General features: G+C 39.2%; 1 protein-coding gene across 1 annotated transcript in view; it reads left to right on the forward strand.

Annotated features, from left to right (window-relative positions):
- Positions 1-22,601, forward strand: part of FAM83B (family with sequence similarity 83 member B) — a 61,850-nt gene that overhangs the window by 20,103 nt on the left and 19,146 nt on the right. The window contains exon 2 of the mRNA XM_077811586.1: positions 20,308-20,472. Within this exon, the coding sequence (XP_077667712.1) occupies positions 20,308-20,472 (165 nt within the window). The remainder of the gene's footprint in view (positions 1-20,307; positions 20,473-22,601) is intronic.

A 22,601-nucleotide genomic window follows, 5' to 3' on the forward strand; every position in this document is an offset into this window, starting at 1 on the left:
GAAGGGTAAACCCCTTTGAAATCCCTCCTGGCCAGGGGAAAGCTCCTCTCACCTGTAAAGGGTTAAGAAGCTAAAGGTAACCTCGCTGGCACCTGACCAAAATGACCAATGAGGAGACAAGATACTTTCAAAAGCTGGGAGGAGGGAGAAAAACAAAGGGTCTGTGTCAGTCTGTATGCTGGTCTTGGCCAGGGATAGACCAGGAATGGAGTCTTAGAACTTTTAGTAAGTAATCTAGCTAGGTATGTGTTAGATTATGATTTCTTTAAATGGCTGAGAAAAGAATTGTGCTGAATAGAATAACTATTTCTGTCTGTGTATCTTTTTTGTAACTTAAGGTTTTGCCTAGAGGGGTTCTCTATGTTTTTGAATCTAATTACCCTGTAAGATATCCACCATCCTGATTTTACAGGGGGGATTTCTTTATTTCTATTTACTTCTATTTTTATTAAAAGTCTTCTTGTAAAAACTGAATGCTTTTTCATTGTTCTCAGATCCAAGGGTTTGGGTCTGTGGTCACCTATGCAAATTGGTGAGGCTTTTTATCCAACATTTCCCAGGAAAGGGGGGGTGCAAGTGTTGGGAGGATTGTTCATTGTTCTTAAGATCTAAGGGTCTGGGTCTGTAGTCACCTAGGCAATTTGGTGAGGCTTTTTACCAAACCTTGTCCAGGAAGTGGGGTGCAAGGTTTTGGGAAGTATTTTGGGGGGAAGGACGCGTCCAAACAGCTCTTCCCCAGTAACCAGTATTAGTTTGGTGGTGGTAGCAGCCAGTCCAAGGACAACGGGGGAAATATTTTGTACCTTGGGGAAGTTTTTGACCTAAGCTGGTAAAGATAAGCTTAGGAGGTTTTTCATGCAGGTCCCCACATCTGTACCCTACCTCCCTTGACAAGAGCAGACTGCGCTTATGCATTGCTTACCAAACACATTTAAGAACATCCATCTAGCACAGATCCATAACTTCTTGTACACAACTCACACATACATTTCAGAAGAATATAAATAAGTAAGTTATTTGTTGTCCAATGACCTATTACATGCCACCTTTTGGGTATATATCATGACAACAGTGTGTTAGGTGTAGTGAGCATGTCAAGCCTGCTAGAAGCTGCTAGCCTAGAGTTGTGAAGCACCATTGGGCCTCTGTGTCACAGCAGGGACTACACATTGTTCTATTTTTGCACTGTGCCTAGTACAATGGGGCTATTTTAATAACAGGCCATTGGCTGCAGTACTGGTCAGAAAGGGGCCAAGTCTCTACTTGGAACACCTATATGAATCCCAGTGCCAGATTCCTCAGGCCCTATTGAATTTTTGAGAATTCCTCTGTGGGACATTAGTCTTAGTTTTGTATCTGTAGTACAGTATGTTTAATCTTTTTGGGAAAGGTTTTCACTGCTACTGTCCCTCAGGTATAAATTTAGTTTCATTCTGTTGTGGAAAGAAAGTATTTTCAGGCATTCAGTCTGCGTTGATTTGTTTTGGAAATTTATATTGCATTATCTACCTACCTGACAAAAAATTTACACAGCAATAACAAGATAAAAATGCAGCATATACAAAGCAAATACTAATGGAGAAATTTAGTAAAATAACTCTATTATTTATAGCTGGCCATCTAAATGGCTTTTTTTCCAATATGAAATGTGTGGGTCATGCTGACTTGGTCACAAATATAAGATTTTTCTCAAATATCAGCTGAATTAGGTATATTATATGACCATATGGATTCAGCCAATTTTGGGGGGAAATAATGAATGAACCCATTTTGTATGATTTGTTTATTTATGTATTTGTTTTTTAAAAAATATGTAATTGTAACCCTAGGGATATTTCCTCCAGAACAGGGTTGAACCACATTAATATCCTGGTAATTCCATCATTAGGTGAGAGAGATTTGGGGTTGCAAACTGGAGAGGGATTCTATGGCTTTCCAGTCCCAGGCAGATTTCTGGGGTCACCAGATATGTGGAGTCAAGAGGTGGCAAGATGAAAGGGACTGCTGGAGTGAAGTGATTTAAATAATTAATTGACATAACTATTTAAGTCACTTGATTTTTGTTTAAGTCACTGCTTTCAGTCTGGTTGAGACTTTGTAAAACTAATTTGAAATTTATGCTATTGCTACTTTAAAATGTTAATGAACTAAATTATAAATGATGCTGTTTTAACTGCCACTATTAGTAGGGTATGTTATTTCAATTTTACAAAACTATTATATATAGAAATTTAAGGCTCTGATCATGCAAACAGCTAAGCAGATACGTAACTTTGTTCACATGCATAGTGTCATTAACTGCAGTGGGACTACTCATGCTTAAAGTTAAGCATGTGCACAGATGTTTGAAGGAGCAGAACTGATTTATTACATTTATACATATGATCCTGCTATACAGATGTTCTTTACTCCTAATTACCTAAAAACAATTTACTTAAAGCTACATTCTTCTATACAGAGAACACTGTAAGTACTCCAGTGCAGGTGGTACATAGGTTGAAATCAAATTGCAATTCAGGACTCTGCTCAGTAAAAGAAAAATAGACTTTGCCGTTGACTTCAAAAGGGCCAGGATTTCACCCTCAGTATGTTGCTGAAAATAAAATACAATAATAATGATGCATATTAATAATAAACAGAGATGTTACTCAAATCAAAATTAAGGGCCATATATTCAAAAATACTCAGCTCCTATCACTCTTAACATCTTACCCTAAATTACTTACCTTAGAGCAGTGGTTCTCAAACTCTTTTCAGAGAACTATCCCCAATGACTCCAAGATCTCTTTCTTGAGTGGCAACAGCTAATTTAGACCCCATCATTTTATATGTATAGTTGGGATTATGTTTTCCAATGTGCATTACTCTGCATTTATCAACATTAAATTTCATCTGCCATTTTGTTGCCCAGTCAACCAGTTTTGTGAGATCCCTTAATAACTCTTCGCAGTCTACTTTGGAATTAACTGTCATCTGCAAATTTTGCCACCTCACTGTTTAGCCCTTTTTCCAGATTATTTATGAATATGTTGAACAGTACTGATCCCAGTACAGACCGATGCGGGACACCACTATTTCTCTCTCCATTCTGAAAACTGACCATTTATGCCTACACTTTGTTTCCTATCTTTTAATCAGTTACTGATTCATGAGGGGATCTTCCCACTTATCCCAAGACAGCTTACTTTGCTTAAGAGCCTTTGGTAAATATATATAGATAATACTTAGGGCTAGATTTTTTTTTTAAAGGTATATAGGCACTTATCGCAATGCTGAACTGCTTTAGGCACCTAAACATCATTTTCAACAGGGATTTAGTCACCTCCAAACCTAACTTCTATTGACACTCAAGTGCCTAAATCCTTTTCGGAAAATGTGATTTACGTGTCTAAATCAGTTAGGCATTGCAAAGCTGAGTTTATCAATATCTAAACACTTTCAAAACTCTGGGCCTTAGTACTTACACAATGCTTTTCATCTTTGATCTCAAAGTGCATTACCAAAGTGGGTAAGAATTATTATCCCTATTTTACAGCTGGAAAATCTGAGCCACAGAGAGAGTGACTGAATTCCTCTAGCTGCCAATAAGGGTATGTCTACTTTTTGACCTGGGGTGTGTGATTCCCAGCTTGAGGAATACCATGCTTTCGCTGATCAAGCTGGTGTGCTAAAAATAGCATAGCTACAGTGGTGTGAGCAGCAGAAGGGGCTAGCCATACTGAGTACCTACCAATCTGAGACCCTAGGCAAGTACCTGGAGTGGCTAGCCCCTCCTGCTCCTTGCACTGCTGTGGCTACATTCTATTTTAAGTGTACTACCTCGATCAGAGATAGTGTGGGTATGTCTCCTCAAGCTGGAATTATACTGTGACATGTTCGGTCACAGAAACTCCCTCAAGACTGTCACTAGATGTTCTGGGATAACACTGAGAAGAAACCTCCCTGCCAGAGAAGGCTTCCCTCCACTCCTGTCTTGCTGAGTAAGACACTCCAGTCAACTACAGCACAGACCAAGAGGTTGGGCCATGCCCCCTTCAGTTCACTGAAACTGAGATCCACTCAGCTCAGGGGCTTCTTAGTTAACAGAGACTTTCCCAGCACCCAGTATTCAGTCTTTCTAGGAGCCTAAACCCCAAATAGATCTGTTTTATTCTGTATGAAGCTTATGCAGGGTAAACTCATAAATTGTCTGCCCTCTGTAACACTGATAGAGAGAGATGCACAGTGGTTTGTCCCCCTAGCTATTAATTACTTACTCTTGCTTAATAAGCAAAAAGTGATTTTATTAAGTATAAAAAGTAGGATTTAAGTGGTTTCAAGTAATAACAGGCAGAACAAAGTAAGTTACCAATTCAAATAAAATAAAACACGCAAGTCTAAGCCTAATACATTAAGAAACTGATTACAGATGAAAGCTCACCCCAGAGATGTTCCAATAAGCTTCTTTCACAGACTGGACTCCTTCCTAGTCTGGGTTCAGCAATCACTCACACCCCTGTAGTTACTGTCCTTTGTTCCAGTGTTTTTTTAGGCATCTCTTGGGGGTGGAGAGGCCATCTCTTGAGCCAGATGAAGACAAAATGGAGGAGTTTCCAGGGCCTTTTATATTCTTTCTCTTATGGGCAGAAACCCCAGCAAAAAGATGGAATTGGTAGCCACCTGGGCAAGTAACATGTCCATGAATGATTCAGCTTTTTGCAGGCTGATGTCACTGTTTACATGTTAGTTTGAATGTTCCCAGGAAAGCTTAGATGTGGACTGGTGTATCCCAAAGTCCATTGTCAGTTAGATGGGGTGGGATCTGAGTTACCACAGAGAATTCTTTCCTGGGTATCTGGCTGGTGAATCTTGCCCATATGCTCAGGGTTTGGCTGATCGCCATATTTGGGATCGGAAAGGAATTTTCCTCCAGGGCAGATTGGAAGAGGCCCTGGAAGTTTTTCACCTTCCTCTGTAGCACAGGGCACGGGTCACTTGCAAGAGGATTGTCTGCTCATTGAAGTCTTTAAACCACGATTTGAGGACTACAATAGCTCAGACATAGGTGAGAGGTTTTTCGCAGGAGTGGGTGGCCTGCATTGTGCAGGAGGTCAGACTAGATGATCATAATGGTCCATTCTGACCTTAATATCTAAGTAAAAACAAAAGGAGTACTTGTGGCACCTTAGAGACTAACCAATTTATTTGAGCATAAGCTTCGTGAGCTACAGCTCGCTTCATCGGATGCATACAGTGGAAAATACAGTGGGGAGATTTATATACACAGAGAACATTAAACAATGGGTGTTACCACACACACTGTAACAAGAGTGATGAGAAAAGGTGAGCTATGACCAGCAGGAGAGCGGGGGGTGGGGGAGTGGGGAACCTTTTGTAGTGATAATCCAGGTGGGCCGTTTCCAGCAGTTGACAAGAACATCTGAGGAACAGTAGGGGGGGAAATAAACAAGGGGAAATAGTTTTACTTTGTGTAATGACACATCCACTCCCAGTCTTTATTCAAGCCTAAGTTAATTGTATCTAGTTTGCAAATTAATTCCAATTCAGCAGTCTCTCGTCGGAGTCTATTTTTCTTACAACTACAATACCCACCTGCTGAAGTGAAGAAACAGATTGACAGAGCCAGAAGAGTACCCAGAAGTTACCTACTACAGACAGGCCCAACAAAGAAAATAACAGAACACTACTAGTCATCACCTTCAGCCCCCAACTAAAACCTCTCCAACACATCATCAAGGATCTACAACCTATCCTGAAGGATGACCCATCACTCTCACAGATCTTGGGAGCTAGGCCAGTCCTTGCTTACAGACAGCCCCCCAACCTGAAGCAAATACTCACCAGCAACCACACACCACACAACAAAAACACTAACCCGGGAACCTATCCTGGCAACAAAGCCCGTTGCCAACTGTGTCCACATATCTATTCAGAGGACCCTGTCATAGGGCCTAATCACATCAGCCACACTATCAGAGGCTCATTCACCTGCACCCCTACCAATGTGATATATGCCATCATGTGCCAGCAATGCCCCTCTGCCATGTACATTAGCCGAACTGGATAGTCTCTACGTAAAAGAATAAATGGACACAAATCAGATGTCAAGAATTATAACATTCAAAAACCAGTCGGAGAACACTTCAATCTCTTTGGTGACTCGATTACAGACCTAAAAGTAGCAATTCTTCAACAAGAAAACTTCAGAAACAGACTTCAACAAGAGACTGCTGAATTGGAATTAATATGCAAACTGGACACAATTAATTTAGGCTTGAATAAAGACTGGGAGTGGATGTGTCATTACAAAAAGTAAAACTATTTCCCCATGTTTATTTTCTCCTTTCCCCCCTTCCCCACTGTTCCTCACACGTTCTTGTCAACAGCTGGAAATGGCCCACCTTGGTTATCACTATAAAAGGCTTTTTTTTGTTTTTTGTTTTTTTCTCTCCTGTTGGTAATAGCTCACCTTACCTGATCACTCTTGTTACAGTCTGTATGGTAACACTCATTGTTTCATTTTCTCTGTGTATATAAAATCTCCCCACTGTATTTTCTACTGCATGCATCCGATGAAGTGAGCTGTAGCTCACGAAAACTTATACTCAAATAAATTTGTTAGTCTCTAAAGTGCCACAAGTACTCCTTTTCTTTTTGTGAAACTAGGCCAAAATTGTCTGATTTGGGGTTGCTGCTTTTTTTTTTTTTTTTTACAAAATATTTGCACTACCTTTCTGCCAAATTGTATTGCGAAGTGCTTAGAGCCATTGTGCCATATGCATTTCTCTAAGGAAGTCTGGAAACTGCCCAGACTTAGTTCTGAACTGTGTTTGCATTGGGAGGGATGCCTGGTGCTGCAGTCCTGTATGCAGGGAAAACTCCCATTGACACTAAATTCTGTAGTATAGTCAGATTTTAGTATTCAGCACATTGTAATACATATTTAGTTTTGTTTTCTCACTGGAATGTCTGATCTACATGCTCGCTGGTTTACAGGAAAAAGCTTGTAGTTGATAGATATTGCAGCATAACTAAAGTTGTTTAGATTGTTCTAATTTTGTGTGCAAATTGTTTACTTATAGATGGAACCGAGATTGCTTTTTGTGTTACTGTTGAAGACCAGCAATCTGCTTATTTAATCATATGAAGATGAACCATCCCAACAGACAAAATCTGTTTGCTCAGTGAAAAAAGTGACATTAAATAATTCAATATTTTTTCTTTTGGTGTTTTTTTTTACAGTGAAAATACTTGTAATCAAAATCAGATGTTCCTTTCCTAATAGGAAAGGGAAGATAGGAATTTTAAAAGATGCAGAGAATTTGGCTCCATAAAATCAGGTTGCTCTTAGCATTGTTAACTAAAATATGTTTTTAGAATGAGGAATATGCTGTTCTGCCATCCATTCCTATCCCCATGTTTCTCCTGGGGCTCTCAGCCACTCAAAGATTTTGAAGTAGGAACATCCTTGCTCTGCAGAGAAAACAAAAATTCTGATCTTCCCTCTCTTGGCCTTTTCTTGAAGTCTTTCTCCACTTCTATAAAATGGAGTGGGGTTATGGGTGCTTGTGTGTATACAGTAAAACCTCCAGTCGTGTAACAGTGGGAGATCTAATGCATCATTTTACAATTAAATGAAATTTTTGTGTTTTCTGTAAAAAGCTTTTATCACGGACTCTAAGATAGCATCAGCACTGAACATTTAATATGGTATTTTTAAAATATACTGTTCACTTATATAATAATGGAAGTCAGATACTAGCCCTGTATGATTTTAAGAAACTTTTGTTTCCTATAAAACCTATTGTTATATCCTCAAAGATGAAAAATTCTTATACAGTTTTTACATGAGAAGTGATGGGAGAAACCAGTCTCCTGAATTTGGAAAACAGGTTCTGTGGAATCATTTCTTCCAGCAAAATCTGCTTTTGTACTAAACCACAGGGAAGTTTGCAATTTGTCATGAATCTAATTAGCCAATACCTGTAAAGTTGGCTGGTTTAATGGAACTTTGCTTGAATACTGTAGCTCATATCCATTAATGTTCTTTAACACTGTGATTTGTCTACGCATCTTATTTTTCAATATGGAAATCCAGTGTGCTAGATGATGAACGCTGACCATGTGTTCATACTACATTTCTAAAGAAAAAGAAAGGAGCAATGGGGTGGATTCACTTAAAAGCTCCATCCACCTTCCACATTGTGGAAACCCCACCAACATCAATTTTCTTAGAAGGAAGCTTGTAAAGACCATTAATTCCAATCCTCTACCCTGACTCTCTGGTGAGCAGCAGGGTTTTTTTTCCCCTTAAAAAAAAAATCTTTGAAGAACTTTGGCTTTACTCACACACATAGTATTCATTAGCAGAAACACTTTGGAGTTCATCATTTTAGCACATTTCTTTCATTGTTTATATTATCTTGAGCTGATGTAATGTTGCAGTGATGTTTTTCAGAGTTTGAAGGCTGCTGTTTCACATGCTGACTTTTCTTATACATGACAAAGTGCATCCATGATTCATCAGTGTAAAGATATTGGAAAGGGTTTTAAAGCACATTAACAAAATACAGATTATTTTTTAAATTATATGATAGGTTTAATGGGGGAAAAAAATTGGAGTGAAATCCCTCTCTCAGATCTGTGTGGATCTGAAAGGATTACTTCGCATTTAGAGTCCCATTTTCCCCTACTGGGAATAACCAACTAGAGGAGCAGAAACTCTAGGTGTTTCAGTTCACTGATTATCCTTTGAATGCTTCTGTTTGCTCCACTTGTCACTGCCCCATGCATGCACACACATACACACACGTTCTCAGAATGATCTCCTAGTGAGAAATGGTAAATAAAGGCTCTAGACATCTGCACTGCCAATCATCACCGTGCCCACTCCCAGCCTGGTCTTGAACAGCCCAACTTCAACAGGAGCTGTACTGATATTAGCTTCTAAAATCACTTCTGCCTTTGGATATGTCTCAACAAGGGTCCAAATTTCAGAAGGGTAAGTTATGTAAACTACTATAGAATCTCTATTAGGTTGTACAGCTTCTTCTGTGAGTTGAGAGAATCTGATGTAAAATATATGATTAATAGAAAACAATATTCAAGATAGATCAGGAAAATAAACCACTGTAAACAACTATACAAATTAAAATAAGGAGCATTCTTACAAAAGAAATTATATTAAATGAAAGCTCAAATATAAATTCCTTTACTGCTCTTAGCATAAAATCATAGACTCATAGAAATGTAGGGCTAGAAAGGACCTTGAGAGGTTGTGAAGTCCAGCCCTCTGAGCTGAGGCTGGACCAAGTATACTGAGATCATCCCTAACAGGAGTTTGTCCAACTTATTCTTAAAAAAACTCCAAATGATGGGGATTCCACAACCTCTTTGGAAGCCTATTACCAAGGCTTAACTACCCTTATTGTTGGAAAGTTTTTCCTAATATCTAACCTAAATCTCCCTTGCTGCAGATTTAAGTCCATTACTGCTTTTCCTACTTTCAGTGGATATGGAAAATAATTGATCACTATCTTCTTTATAAGAGCCTTTAACATATTTGAAGACTGTTATCAGGTGCCCCCTCAGTTTTCTTTTCTCAAGACTAAACATACCCAATTTTTTGTAACATTTGCTGATTGGTCAGGTCATGGGCGGCAAGTATCGTAGGGAGGGGGAGGCCATGGCTCCCCAAACAGCTTAGTGTGGCCCCACCCATGCTCCACCAGGGCTCCTCCTGCCTGCTGTTCCCTTCTGTGGCCGAGAGGCTGGGGCAGGCTGGTGCACAAGACCACACCAGGCCACCTGTCCTTCTGGTGCTGGGACCACCTTGGGCCTGGGGGTGCTCCAGCCGCACCACCCGTCTGCCCACCCAGCACTGGACACATGCGGGGGTCCGGGGGGGGGGGGGCAGTATGCTCTGGGCTCCAGTGGGGGAGCAGAAGGGGCGGGGCCTCGGGCAGAGAGGGAGGGGCCGGGGGCTAGCCTCCCCCAAGGGCACATTCACCTGCCGCCCATGGGTCAAGTTTTCTAACCTTTTATCATTTTTATTGCTCTCCTCTGGGCTCTCTCCAGTTTGTCCACATCTTTGGTAAAGTGTGGTGACCAGAATTAGTCCAGCTGAGACCTCCCCACTGCTGAGTAGAACAGGATAATTACCTCCCATATACCTCTTATATATGACACTGCTGTTAATACATGTCAGAATGGTGTTAATCTTTTTTTGCAAATGCATCACATTATTGACTCATTCAGTTTATGATCCCCTATAACCCCCAGATCCTTTTCAGTAATACTGCTGCATAGCCCATTTTGTAGTTGTGCATTTGATTTTTCCTTCCTGAGTGAAGTACTTTGCATTTGTCTTTATTGAATTTCATCATGTTGATTTCAGACCAATTCTCCAATTTGTCAAGGTCATTTTGAATTCTAATCCTGTCCTCCAAAGTGCTGGGAAAACTGAGAATTACGATCCCAGTTCAGCAAGGTACATAAGCACATGCCTACCTTTAAGCACAAGAGCTAAAAGCCCTGTTGACTTTAGTGGGCCTATTCACATGTTTAAAGTTAGACATACCATTTAAAGTTGAAACAAGGCCTACAGCCCTCACCCTGGCAACACATGTGAGCTTAACTTCCGTGTCCTGAGAAGTCTCATCGAAATCAATAGGAACAACTCACAGAAATAAAGTTGAGCACATGCATAAGTATTTCTAAGATCGGGGCCTATATTATAGTATTACAGTATTATTCTAATTGTTTTTTATTTTAATAGTATAATCTCTTTCACTAAAGTCAGCTTAAAAAAAAATAACATTAACTGGGAATAGGTCATTTGCACTAATACATCAAACTCAAATCTGAAAGGTTAATAACAAGTTGTTCAAAAGCGAACAACAAAAAAGAAACACCTGCTAATTTTATGTAGGTGACCAACAGAGCAACCAGCGGTGTGAACTAAAGGAGAGGAAGTAAACAAATGCCAAATCTTTCAATCTTTTTAGCCGAAAAGCATATAATGAACTAAAAATCCAATCCGCCTGTGCTTTCGTATCAGCTGTTGTGGTTGCTTGTTTGTTAGTAGTACAGCTCTAATACTATAGCAACTACGAAGTTTAAATGTGGTAAGACATTAGTGCATAGCATGCTGTAACTACTATTGATAGTTTGAAGAAATGATTAAAATTTATAGTGTGTGGATGTGTATAATTGTGCATTTTGAACAGTCTCGCTAAATTAAAATACAAAATCTTACACATAAAAATACAAATTTAAAATAAAATGTAAGGTTCTCATAACACAGACTCAGGCAGATTACACATCCTATACATGTTGGTATACTCATAACAACACAAACATTAACATATTTTAGGGGGAACTGGTAACAATCCATTTATTTATTGTTCCTAATTTGTAATTCCGTTTTGGTTTAGGTGAATTATAAACTATTAAAAATTGCTAAATAATTTCTGTTGCTTGTAGGAAAACTTTGGCAGCCTGCCAAAATAGCAACTGAATCAGAACATTCTGAAGAGCTGAATAAATACTGCTGTCTTCCAGTGTCATCAAAGCAGCAGCCAGTAGCACCCGCTGGATTAGGAATAGCTAAGAGCTACTGGATCAACTGTAGCAGTCTGGGTAAGGGGCTGAGCTTTCCCCTCATCTCATCACCTGAACCTAGCATAGGACCTCCGCATCCCATCTACCCTTCTGGAAGCGCTATATGGGACAGGAGTTTCCCTGATTCCTGGAGGCAAAGATACCCAGGCCAGGACCCTCTTGACCATCCTCCAGACTGAGCACGTGGTCCCAGTGGCCCATGTACCCTCTGGAATAGCAACCGTCTTGTGCTGCTAGTTTGCGTAGCTAGTCGTGTACCTCCAGTAGCAGCAGACTGCTGTGGTGCTGAAGGCTCAAGGTTCAGATTCTGCTGATGATTCACAGTGGGGGGACTTTTATAATTGGGCATAATAAATTTGTTTAGTGTTTCCTAAAAAAATTTACATAAAGATCCTACTACATTAAGATAATTTTATTTAGCTTGCACAGTCAAGCACTCAAAAGTTAGGAAATGTCATATTTACGGTTGCCTGTGCAACCTAAATTTGGCTCTCTCGCCACCTGTGCATTATGATATTCTTTAATTGCATGGTCATATACTATTCTTTTTGTAAGACCTCTGCCTCATTCAGTGCACAGGAGGGACAGTGCCCTGGGAATGAATCAGGGTTGTATAGTGAAGGAGACTGATCTCTGTAGGACTGCTCCCTTATTGTTGCAGAAGTTGGAGAGTGTATGAGTGAATGAGGAAGGGGTTTGCAGAAAGAAAAAGACATATCTCTGACACCAGTGCGGTCCCCCGTGCGAAAATTTCTAATCCCTACTCCAGAACATAGAAGTGGTAGGCTTTTCAGTGAAACAGCTATACAGGTCTTTTTTAAAATATTTGCAAAACAGCATATTTTCCCCTAGAAAGGCAATGGATTTGAACAGGTATTGTTGAAGGCATAACTTTAAGACATGGTGTGGTCTAATTGAGAGACTAATTTAGCCTGTTGAACCTTTATTACCATGAATAATGCGCAAGTTGGAAAGAATCTTGCTTAATTTTCGGAACTGAGTTAGCAAGGCTGGCATCTAAAATAGAAACGCTTTTTTTTTATTTATAAACCAAACAGATTTGGTCCAGAATCACTGAGAGATAATAAACATGGAACTGCATGAGGCCATTTTTACAGTCACTGGTCAGAAGAGAGCTGTAATACTGTAATTACATTTGTGACTGGGTTAATCTTGGTCCTCTCCTCATTTATTGTAATATTGTAATGCAGGCCATAGAAGCGCACAGTGCATTTCAGTAGTGCTTTATTGGCATGTTGACGAGCTGCAGAAGTGCTGCCAAAGTGAGAAAATGGCAGAGCCCCTCAATTATTTGAAAGGCAGGTGCAATTTGGAGGTCAGATCTTCTTAATGCGTTTGAAATTTTATCCCATATCCTTTTGAAATTTAGCTGATGCTATTTCTGCTATATCTTTCCTTTCTGCTAGGGGTAATGCAATATTTTTCCTCATTTTTTATAGCAACTATTTTAGCATTTCTAATAATTCAATGAAATATCTTTCTCAAATGTGTCTTGGATAGTGGAGTAGAGAATTTCTCTACATATAAATCCTAGTCACATTGGTTGCACAATCTTTCATCTGCACTTTGGGTCTCCCAGTTTTAATCTGTAGTTTATGGTCACGGATTCAGTATTTTGTAAGAGTTCGCCTTAGCTTTGCGCATTCTGCAGTGATGAGATAGATTGCTACAGATCTCCGCATATCCTAACTTGCTGTTTTTTTTTTCTTCCAGTGACACATTTATTGGTGTCATTAGCCTCATGAATACTATTCATTCTTGGATGAGTTTGTTTGAATCACTGTTTGAGATGATAAGTGTTATTAAGACATAATATTATGAGTTCATTACACTTTCATTTAGATTTAGTATTTGATTTTGTAATTCTTTGTGGTCGAGGCATTATTTGGTGCTTTGAGGCAGTATCAGAAGTTTAATGTTCTTTTTGTATGGTGATTAGGAGAAGGAATTGACCTAATTCTGCCCTGCAGGTATTGTTGCTAGAATTTGTGTACATTTAATATTTACAGAACAGAAAGTATAAAGGTGGTGTTTTTTGAGATGGGAGGTTGGCGGGGCAGAGGGAGAGGAGGTTGGGCGGGTGTTGTGTTGTTTCTGTTAGTGTAGTTAATTGGATGTTTAAAGTTGGGCCTCCGCCTTCACTCCAGTGGATTTTAATGGATGATGGAAATTTCTTCTAAAGAATGTAACAGTATATAGGTAGAAGTATATTTCTTGACTGTGATTTGTTGTTTTCAGCTTTAATGCAGAATCAATTAGAATGCATTAAATTTGAATAAATGGAGCCAAATTTGGTCCTGATTTACTTCATGCAAAGACATTAACTTAATGGGTATTGCATAAGTTGTAAGTCAGCAGAGATTTGGCCTATGAGCATTGTCTTGTTTTTCGATAGTTGTGTTAGGAGGGTGGATAATATTCATCCATTTAGTTGTTAGAATTTCACTAAACATGAAGCTTATATTCTAATAAATCATGTTCCTTGGAGTTAGCTCGTGTGATCTTGGCGTTTCAACCAAGCACTGGGAGATCAATCAGCCCTGAGATAAACAGGTGCAGTATCTATTGGTTTCAAAACTACTTTTTTGTAATGGAAGGATATGTTGCATAAACCACCTCAACCTATGTTTAATTTAAAAAAATAACATAAAATTACGAGCAGTAAGGCACTCCAGGTTGGGCATTAGTAGACAGTTTGTACACTTCAAAGTAATGCCTCACAATGCACCCAAGCAGTGCACTAATAGCCTGCTAAGACACACTGTGTTGTGGGTTATTGTTATACTGTATTGTAAGAGTCTTAGATTGTTGCCTGATATTAGCTCCCATAGCCCAGATTCAAACGCAGCCAGAGGGAAGATTCACTCCAGAGGTAGGGTAGCTTTCAAAATCCAGTTGGGGATCCATACAAGCCACAGCAGTGGAGGAAGCCTGCAAGATGCAGTGAATCAACATATCTCTTTGCCAGCCTAACACCCTCCTGGCTTGTCCCACCCTTTTTTTTTTCTTTTTTGCGCTACACCTACTGGCTGTAGACTACTGGCAGAGGAAGTCATAGGCAGGTTGTGCCATGCATTTCTACTCCAGCTAATTCCATAGGTGGAGACCTGCTGTAGGTTCTGCCATGAGAAGACAGTGCCTGAACCTTTCACTGTATGTGCTGCAATACCTTCCTCTTCTGTGAAATAAGTTTTTAATGATGTTGTTATGATCTCAGTATTTGAATATTTTAGAATTATTGGTAAAAGAGAAAATCATGTATTTTTCCTAATGTAATAACAGGATTTTATTTCTTATTGAGGAAAATGGGTAAAAGCATGCTAAAAGCAAGCAACTAAAACACTTGAAAGTATATTTCAGTGGATAACTATTAATTCTATTCAGATTTATAACACATTTTAAAACTGAGACCTTGAAAATGCAAACTCAATGAATTAGCAGTGAAGAAACATATGAAAATATGGATATGTCCACCCATATTGGCTTTATAAAGAATAACAACATTACAAAAGATTTAGGGATCTATTCAGCACTCCTTACTCAGCTAAAATTTCCCATTACTTCAGCTCACAGGCCTTTTACAGAGTAACAAGGTTGTATAATGTGTATTATGTACTAAAAAATTAGCAGTACAGAATAAAGCATCTAACTTTAATCATTCAAAACATATTCTTTATGGTTTTAAACAGACTATACTTTAATACATGTCTGCTGTAAGAAACATTTTAATTTTCTTATTAAAATATAGCAAAGTTACTACTTGCACTAGTGTGGTCAGGAAACTGATCAGTGTCATCTGTTCCTCCCTGGGCAGTAGCCCAGCACTAATAGTTTGTTGGTTGAGTCTAATGGTCATCAGAGAAGAGGGTGAAGGGAAGGTCTCTTTCTAGTGGCCGTGAATCCCTCCAAAGGACTGTGACAAACACAGCATCCTGATCAGAGTTCTTGACCATGACCATAAAGAACTCCTGGAATGGAGCCAGCTAGTCTTATGACATGCTGCTGGGGAAGGTATCAGTTAACCCTAAATCAGAGATTATGGTTCCTGAATTTGGCCCATCATCAACAAGCTAGATAGGTATGGTAGTAGCTGGGCCAGGGCTAGATTATACAGGGACTCCTCCAGTTTGCCATTAAGGGCATTAGATCTTGGAAAGTCTCTTTCCATCTCCTCCTTGATTTGGGGGTTCACTCAGTTACCTTTACATTCATAGGTCAGAGGTTCTCTGCCTTTTAAGTACCTCCACCCACACTCCCTCTTGTTTTCTAAATCTGAATTTGTAATCTGCTGGGTTGTGTTGGCTTTTAACTGGCTCTCAGAAACCCCTAAGTCTAGAGCCTTTAAAAGGTCAGCAAAGTGCTTTCCCCATCAGATTTTACTTCAAATTGGGCCCTTCCTGATTTCTTTGCGGGACAAGCAGATTTATCGCTTTCTCCGAGTTTCCTGAAGGGCTGTACACTCATGTATTTCTGTCGCAGCGTTTGTGTTTTAGGGCTCGTGTGTACTACAAGGAATTAGTGCATGCTAGTGCAGTGAAGGTAGGTCTTGAGTGTTCCTGCTGGTTTATCAGTACCTTGGGGGTTGCCCTTTCCAGTAAAGCATGAACGAAAGAAGCAGATGAATCAGAGAACATCTCTTCTCTGCTGTTCACATACTCAAAGTCTTTAAAAAAAAAAAAAGAAAGAAAAAAAGTAGCCTCCACTTGGTATCCATTTTTCTCAAAGTGAATTCACTGGTTGTGAGAGGAATTGGCTGAACAGTCCGGGAGAGTGAAGTCGTCGGCTATTTTCAGAATGGATCCAGCAGGGCAGTAAAAGCTCCAACCCCATACCCTACCAATGTGTCTCAACCCCTCACCTTGAATGACTAGTTCAGGGACCGGCAACCTGTGGCCCGCGGCCCGCCAGGGTAAGCCCCCTGGCGGGCCGGGCTGGTTTGTTTACCTGCCGCATCCACAGGTTCGGCCGATCGCATTGCGCTTCGCTGCTCCGGGCCAATGGGGCTGTTTGAAGCGGTGACCAGTACATCCCTCGGTCTGTGCCTCTTCCTGCAGCCCCCATTGGCCTGGAGCAGCGAACCACAGATGTGGCAGGTAAAGAAACCAGCCCGGCCTGCCAGGAGGCTTACCGTGGCGGGCCGCAGGCCAAACGTTGCCGATCCCTGATTTACAAAGACATCATTTCCTATATTCAAACCATTATCAGATAAATGTGTTTTGTTTTTTATTGGAGAGAGCTGTGAATCATTTATTAACATGTTCTGGTACTTTTATGGAAGTGATTTCAGAGTAGCAGCCGTGTTAGTCTGTATCTGCAAAAAGAACAGGAGTACTTGTGGCACCTTAGAGACTAAGGTGCCACAAGTACTTCTGTTCTTTTTAGGAACTGAGAGCTTCTCTACACTTACAGCACCGCAGAGGCACGGCGGGCAGCCCCACATGGGAATGACAACTGGGGCTGTCAGCCCTGGGGCGGAGGGCTCCAGCTGTGAACCAGGCACAGGGCTGAAAGCCAGTGGGCAATGTAAGTAACACAGTGTCTACAGGGACACTGCATTGCCCTAACTACATCGATCTAAGCACCACTCCTCTTGCAGAGGGGAAGTTAGTAGGTTGGTGTAGTGGGTCACGTACATCGGCAGGAGCAACGTTGTAGTGTAGACGCTTACAAAGTTAGGTTGACGTGTAGTGTAGACGAGACCTTAGTTTGAAATACTGTGAACAGATTCTGTGTCGCTTTAAAGACACTTATTTTGCTTTCCGCTGATATAAATTTCATTTCATTTCCTAAAACCAAAGCGCTATTCAGCGAAAATGTTTGTTTTTTTCTTATCATTGAAAACTTATTTAAATTTATCTACATTTTTAAAGTAACGTGACATTTTACTCGTACTGTGAGTCTAATTCTGCTCTGCTTCTTTCACTGATGTAAGTGTAGATTATAAAACCTGACAGTACCTTCGGTAAAGTCAATGAAAACTATTTATTTAAATGGGAAAAATTTTGAGTCTATTGACTTCAGTGGAGTTACATATTTGTAATCGATGTAACTGAGAGCCAATTTGGCCTTACCTATTGAAAACCCATGCACCACTTAGAAAATATAGAAGACAGTAGCAAATGTGTGGGAGTGGGTACATTTGTATATCTAATCTATGACAAATACAGACTTTAAAATTTGAATACTAGGAGAGAAAATAAACATAAATTATAGGAGTAGTCATTTTCAGCTATTACTATCTAATCCTAAATCAGTGGGAGCAATTCAATTTTCTGTTTTCTCTGTGAGCACTTTTGCTTACGCAGCCTACTACCTTCCTCCTCTGACAGTGAAGAATGCTTAGTTGTTTTCAGTTCAAGGTCACTTTTTATTGCTGAGTGATAATTTTGAAAAGGTGTGTAAAGATTTCTGCTGGAGTTAAGATTCTGGCAATGTTTGGCTGGAAAGTACCATTTAAATCAGTCAGTATTGATTGTAAAATTTGAACACTGTACATTTTACAAAATGAACATAGCCATTTGTTTCAGAAGACACTTCTGTTTTTCAAGGATTATAAAGTGTTTCAAAAAGAACAAAGACAGTTTATAGGTAAACACTTCAGTATAATTTTAAGTACTACTCAGATTATGGGGAATTCCTTTACAAGAGGATAGGTATCAATTAACCCAAAATAACATTGTTCCGTACAGCATTTGTGCAACGGACAATTTTGTGACTTGCTGTATATGTTTTGACAGGTTTCAGAGTAACAGCCGTATTAGTCTGTATTCGCAAAAAGAAAAGGAGTACTTGTGGCACCTTAGAGACTCACCAATTTATTTGAGCATAAGCTTTTGTGAGCTACAGCTCACTTCATCGGATGCATACTGTGGAAAGTGTAGAAGATCTTTTTGAGGAGGTATATTTTCATGCTTGGTGTGTATAAAAAGATCTTCTACACTTTCCATGGTATGCATCTGATGAAGTGAGCTGTAGCTCACGAAAGCTTATTCTCAAATAAATTGGTTAGTCTCTAAGGTGCCACAAGTACTCCTTTTCTTTTTGTATATGTTTTGAATTTGTATCACTTCTTCCTCTGCGCTCTCCCTTAGTAGATCTCATTGTTTTGTGACTTCCTGCTGCTACTATTAGCATAGACATTATTTCTGCAGATGAGCTTTTAAAAACAATTTAAAACACAACTCTAAATTCAGTACTTTGAAACTGATGCAGAATATAAATAAAGCTGCTAATGCTATCAGTAGTGCTTTAAACAAATTAACATACTAATTAACTGTGTAATCCTCAGTGTTTTTGCCAAGTCTTGATCTCTAATTAATTACAAAACTGCACCTCCAGTGCGGAGGGGGGTACATGAGTGCAAAGAACCAGAAATTCAAGGAATATTAATAAATTTGAAGCCAGACGAGACCATTATGTAATGATCTCAAAATGTAATTGTAAACAGGGAATCATCATTGAGCCGGTGTGTTTCTAGTGGGGTGCCTCAGGGATTGGTTCCTGACCCTATTCTATGTAGCATTTTTATTAATGACCTGGAAGAAAACACAAAATCATCACTGATAAAGTTTTCAGATTACACAAAAACTGGGGGAGTGGTAAATCATGAAGAGTCCAGCTCACTGACACAGAGAAATCTGGATCACTTGGTAAGATGGGTGCAAGAAAACAATATGTCTTTTAATGTATGTAAATGTATACATCTAGGAACAAAGAAAGTAGGCCATACTTACAGGATGGATGGGGGACTCCGTCCAGGGAAGCAGTGATTCTGAAAAAGATTTCAGGATTGTGGTGGATAATCAGCTGAACATCAGCTCCCAGTGGGAAGCTGTGGCCAAAAAGGCTAATATGGTCCTTGGATGGATAAACAGGGTAATCTCATAGGAGTAGAGAGGTCATGTGACGTCTGTATTTGGAACTTGTGCTACCATTGCTGGAGTACTGTGTCCAGTTCTGGTGTTCACAATTCAAGAAGGATGTTGATAAACAGGAGAGGGTTCAGAGAAGAGCCATGAGAATGATTAAAGGATTAGAAACATGGTTTATAGTGTTAGATTCAAGGAACACAATCTGTTTATCTTAACAAAGAGACTTGATCACAGTCTATAAGTACCTATATGGGGAACATGGGTGTGGGGGGGTAAATCTTTCCCCCAGGGAGGCTAGCCCCCTGCCCTGCCTCTTCTGGTGAAGGCCCCGCCTTTTCTGGCCAAGGCCACACCCCCACTCACTGCTCTGAGGGAGAGGGCTGAGAGCTCGTTCAGGGCCATCGAGGGGCGGGGATGCTCAGAGCTTGGCCCTGGCTGCAGTCTAGCTCTCAGCTCCGGTCAGGACCGCAGAGGAGATCTCGGCCCTGGCCAGAGCTCCAGACATGGGGCCCCTCCCCTGTTTTGCCCATGGCCCCGCCCATTGCCCCACCACATTCTTCCCCTTTCCCCGCCGCCCGACCCCAGATCTGCCCCCCGCTCCACCTCTTCCCCCCCAAAATTGTACCATGTTAACTATCCTGGATGGAAAAAAAAAAAGCGCTTTTTGGCATGTAGAGAGTACGAATTCATTAGATGCACTATTCAAAATGTTATATATTTTGAGGTCATGAAGGAATACTATTTATACACTGATTAATTTATTATAGTAGTTTCTCTTCTTTTTTTAAAACAGGTCATTGCCATAATTATGGATATGTTTACAGATGTGGATATCTTCAGAGAAATTGTAGAGGCATCTACCAGAGGGATTGCTGTGTATATTCTGCTTGATGAGTTCAACTTCAGTCACTTTCTTAAAATGACAGAAAAACAGGGCTTTCAAGTTCAGAGATTCAGGGTAAGGCTTCATGTTTTACAATAAAATACATATTTACTACAATACCTAGCTCTTATGTAGTGCTCTTCAAGGATATTATTTTTGTAGGAAGTAAATATCTAATATTGATTTATTTTATGTAATATAATATGTAATTTATGAAAAAATAATTGCTATCAATAGGCTCAAAGCACAACTTTACACTATTTTTGTTACCTTCAAATTTTTTTTTGTTCTTTTCAGGACTTTGCAAAATAAATACATGCAGTACATTCTATAAAACTACATATTTTTTCTGAGTACTATTATTATTTTAAGAATATTATATTCTGGAAGGACTTAATCAATTTGTTTTTATGTTTGTAAATCAGCCTGCAAAATGTAAGCATAAAGAAAATATAAATTGTTTAGGAAAACAAAATATGGGCTTTCTTTTTTTTAAAAAAAAACCATGATTTCCTTTCAAGAGATTCTATGTTAAAATTATATCAAAAGGCACAGGATTCCGTTTTTTCATCATTTTCCTATGAACAGCTTTACCAGATATATATGTCCTTGTATCATGAGATAAACTTCTATTTATAAAATATGTGCCTTTCTCTGCCAAGAAAAATCATATGTAAAGGGATAGAATCTAAATACTCCAGAAATCATACTGTATGTCCTTAGTGTGCCATTGGGAGCACAGTCCAATACAGTGTACTTCTATTGATCTTACACAAATATGTGGGATGTTCTTCTAGGTCTGTTGTGCCAAGGAAAACACTAAAAAATATTGAAGCTGCTCAATGATAGCTCTCTACATTTCCTGTGAGATACTATAAGCAGCTTCCTTCATTGAACTTTAGCACTTATTCATTTGCAGTTCTTTGTAAATATACTAAGTGTGTAGTTTTTATGTTCTCGACTGTTACGAGACTATTTACAGTGTTATCATATCATCAAGGAGTTAATGCAGACATTTTAAGAGTCCTGGAGGAACTGTGATATCACAGCAGTCATGTTGGATTCATTTCTTCTGAAGAGTGAGCAGTTGTAGTTACTTCTAAAACTTTGTTTTCTAGAGGAAGTATTCAAAATTGCTTTTGCAATAGATACCCAAAGTTACATAACTGAATTTAAGACTGTGTTTGAAAATTAATTCATAAAACTAACTTAATTAAATATATTTAGCAATGTAATGCTTAGTTTTTGAAAAAAGTCTTCTGCAACATCTGTAGTGTGCTAGTTAGCTTATAAAAACCCCAAAACCTTCCATAATGGCATTCATATGAAAGGAGCTTGTGACCACTGTCTTTAAGACACTTCCTCTGATGGAAAAAATGGCTGCAAGCTCTCTCAAAGCTATGTATAAAGAGACATTTGTAATAGAAAATGAAGCTTTAAAAGTGGCTACAGGTACAGATGGTATAAGTTCATGGTTGCTTTTGTAAAGTGGTTTGAAGAGATTTAATAGATGAAGGATATAGCATAAGATACAAATTCTGTACACCTTCAGACTGAGGACACTGCACTTTGGAGTATCCATGATCTCCTTTATGTGTGTGGAGTAGTGACATTCAGCTGCTTCTTTTCATTTGTATGAAGCTCAGGTGCTGTTACTATTGTTTTAATGGGCTGTGAACCTGTGTTTTGGGTGGGGTTGGGTGGTTAAACCTATAAATAATTTGTATTCTGGTTGATGGAACTAATGTAATTAAATTAGAGTAGATTAATTAGTGAAGATTAATGTGTATTAGAAAAGTTTGCCATTTTTAAAGAAATTGGGCAGAGATAATGCAGTGAGATCACATTTTATGTGGGGCCAAGTAACTTGAATGGGAGTAATATATGTGCATTCATTAAGAGGATAGTAGATTCCAAGGTCTACCTAAAAGACACAAAACCTGTGGTAAATAGTAAGCAGATAATGGTCCACAGATAACTTGGATGTTTACTATCTTCTAGTTTATTTTATAACAAGGGTTCTCAATTTACTGTTCAAACATAAGAACATAAGAATGGCCCTCCTGCGTGAGACCAAAGACAGCCTATGTTAAACAGGCACTATCAATTTCCAAATAAAATTTCACCATACATAATTGTTGGTGTCATTTCACCATAAGGAATGTCAAATTATACCCTAGATTCATACTGTAAGATTCATCTCT

Source organism: Eretmochelys imbricata, chromosome 3 (genome assembly GCF_965152235.1).
Source record: "Eretmochelys imbricata isolate rEreImb1 chromosome 3, rEreImb1.hap1, whole genome shotgun sequence".
In the NCBI taxonomy this organism is placed as follows: Eukaryota; Metazoa; Chordata; order Testudines; family Cheloniidae; genus Eretmochelys; species Eretmochelys imbricata.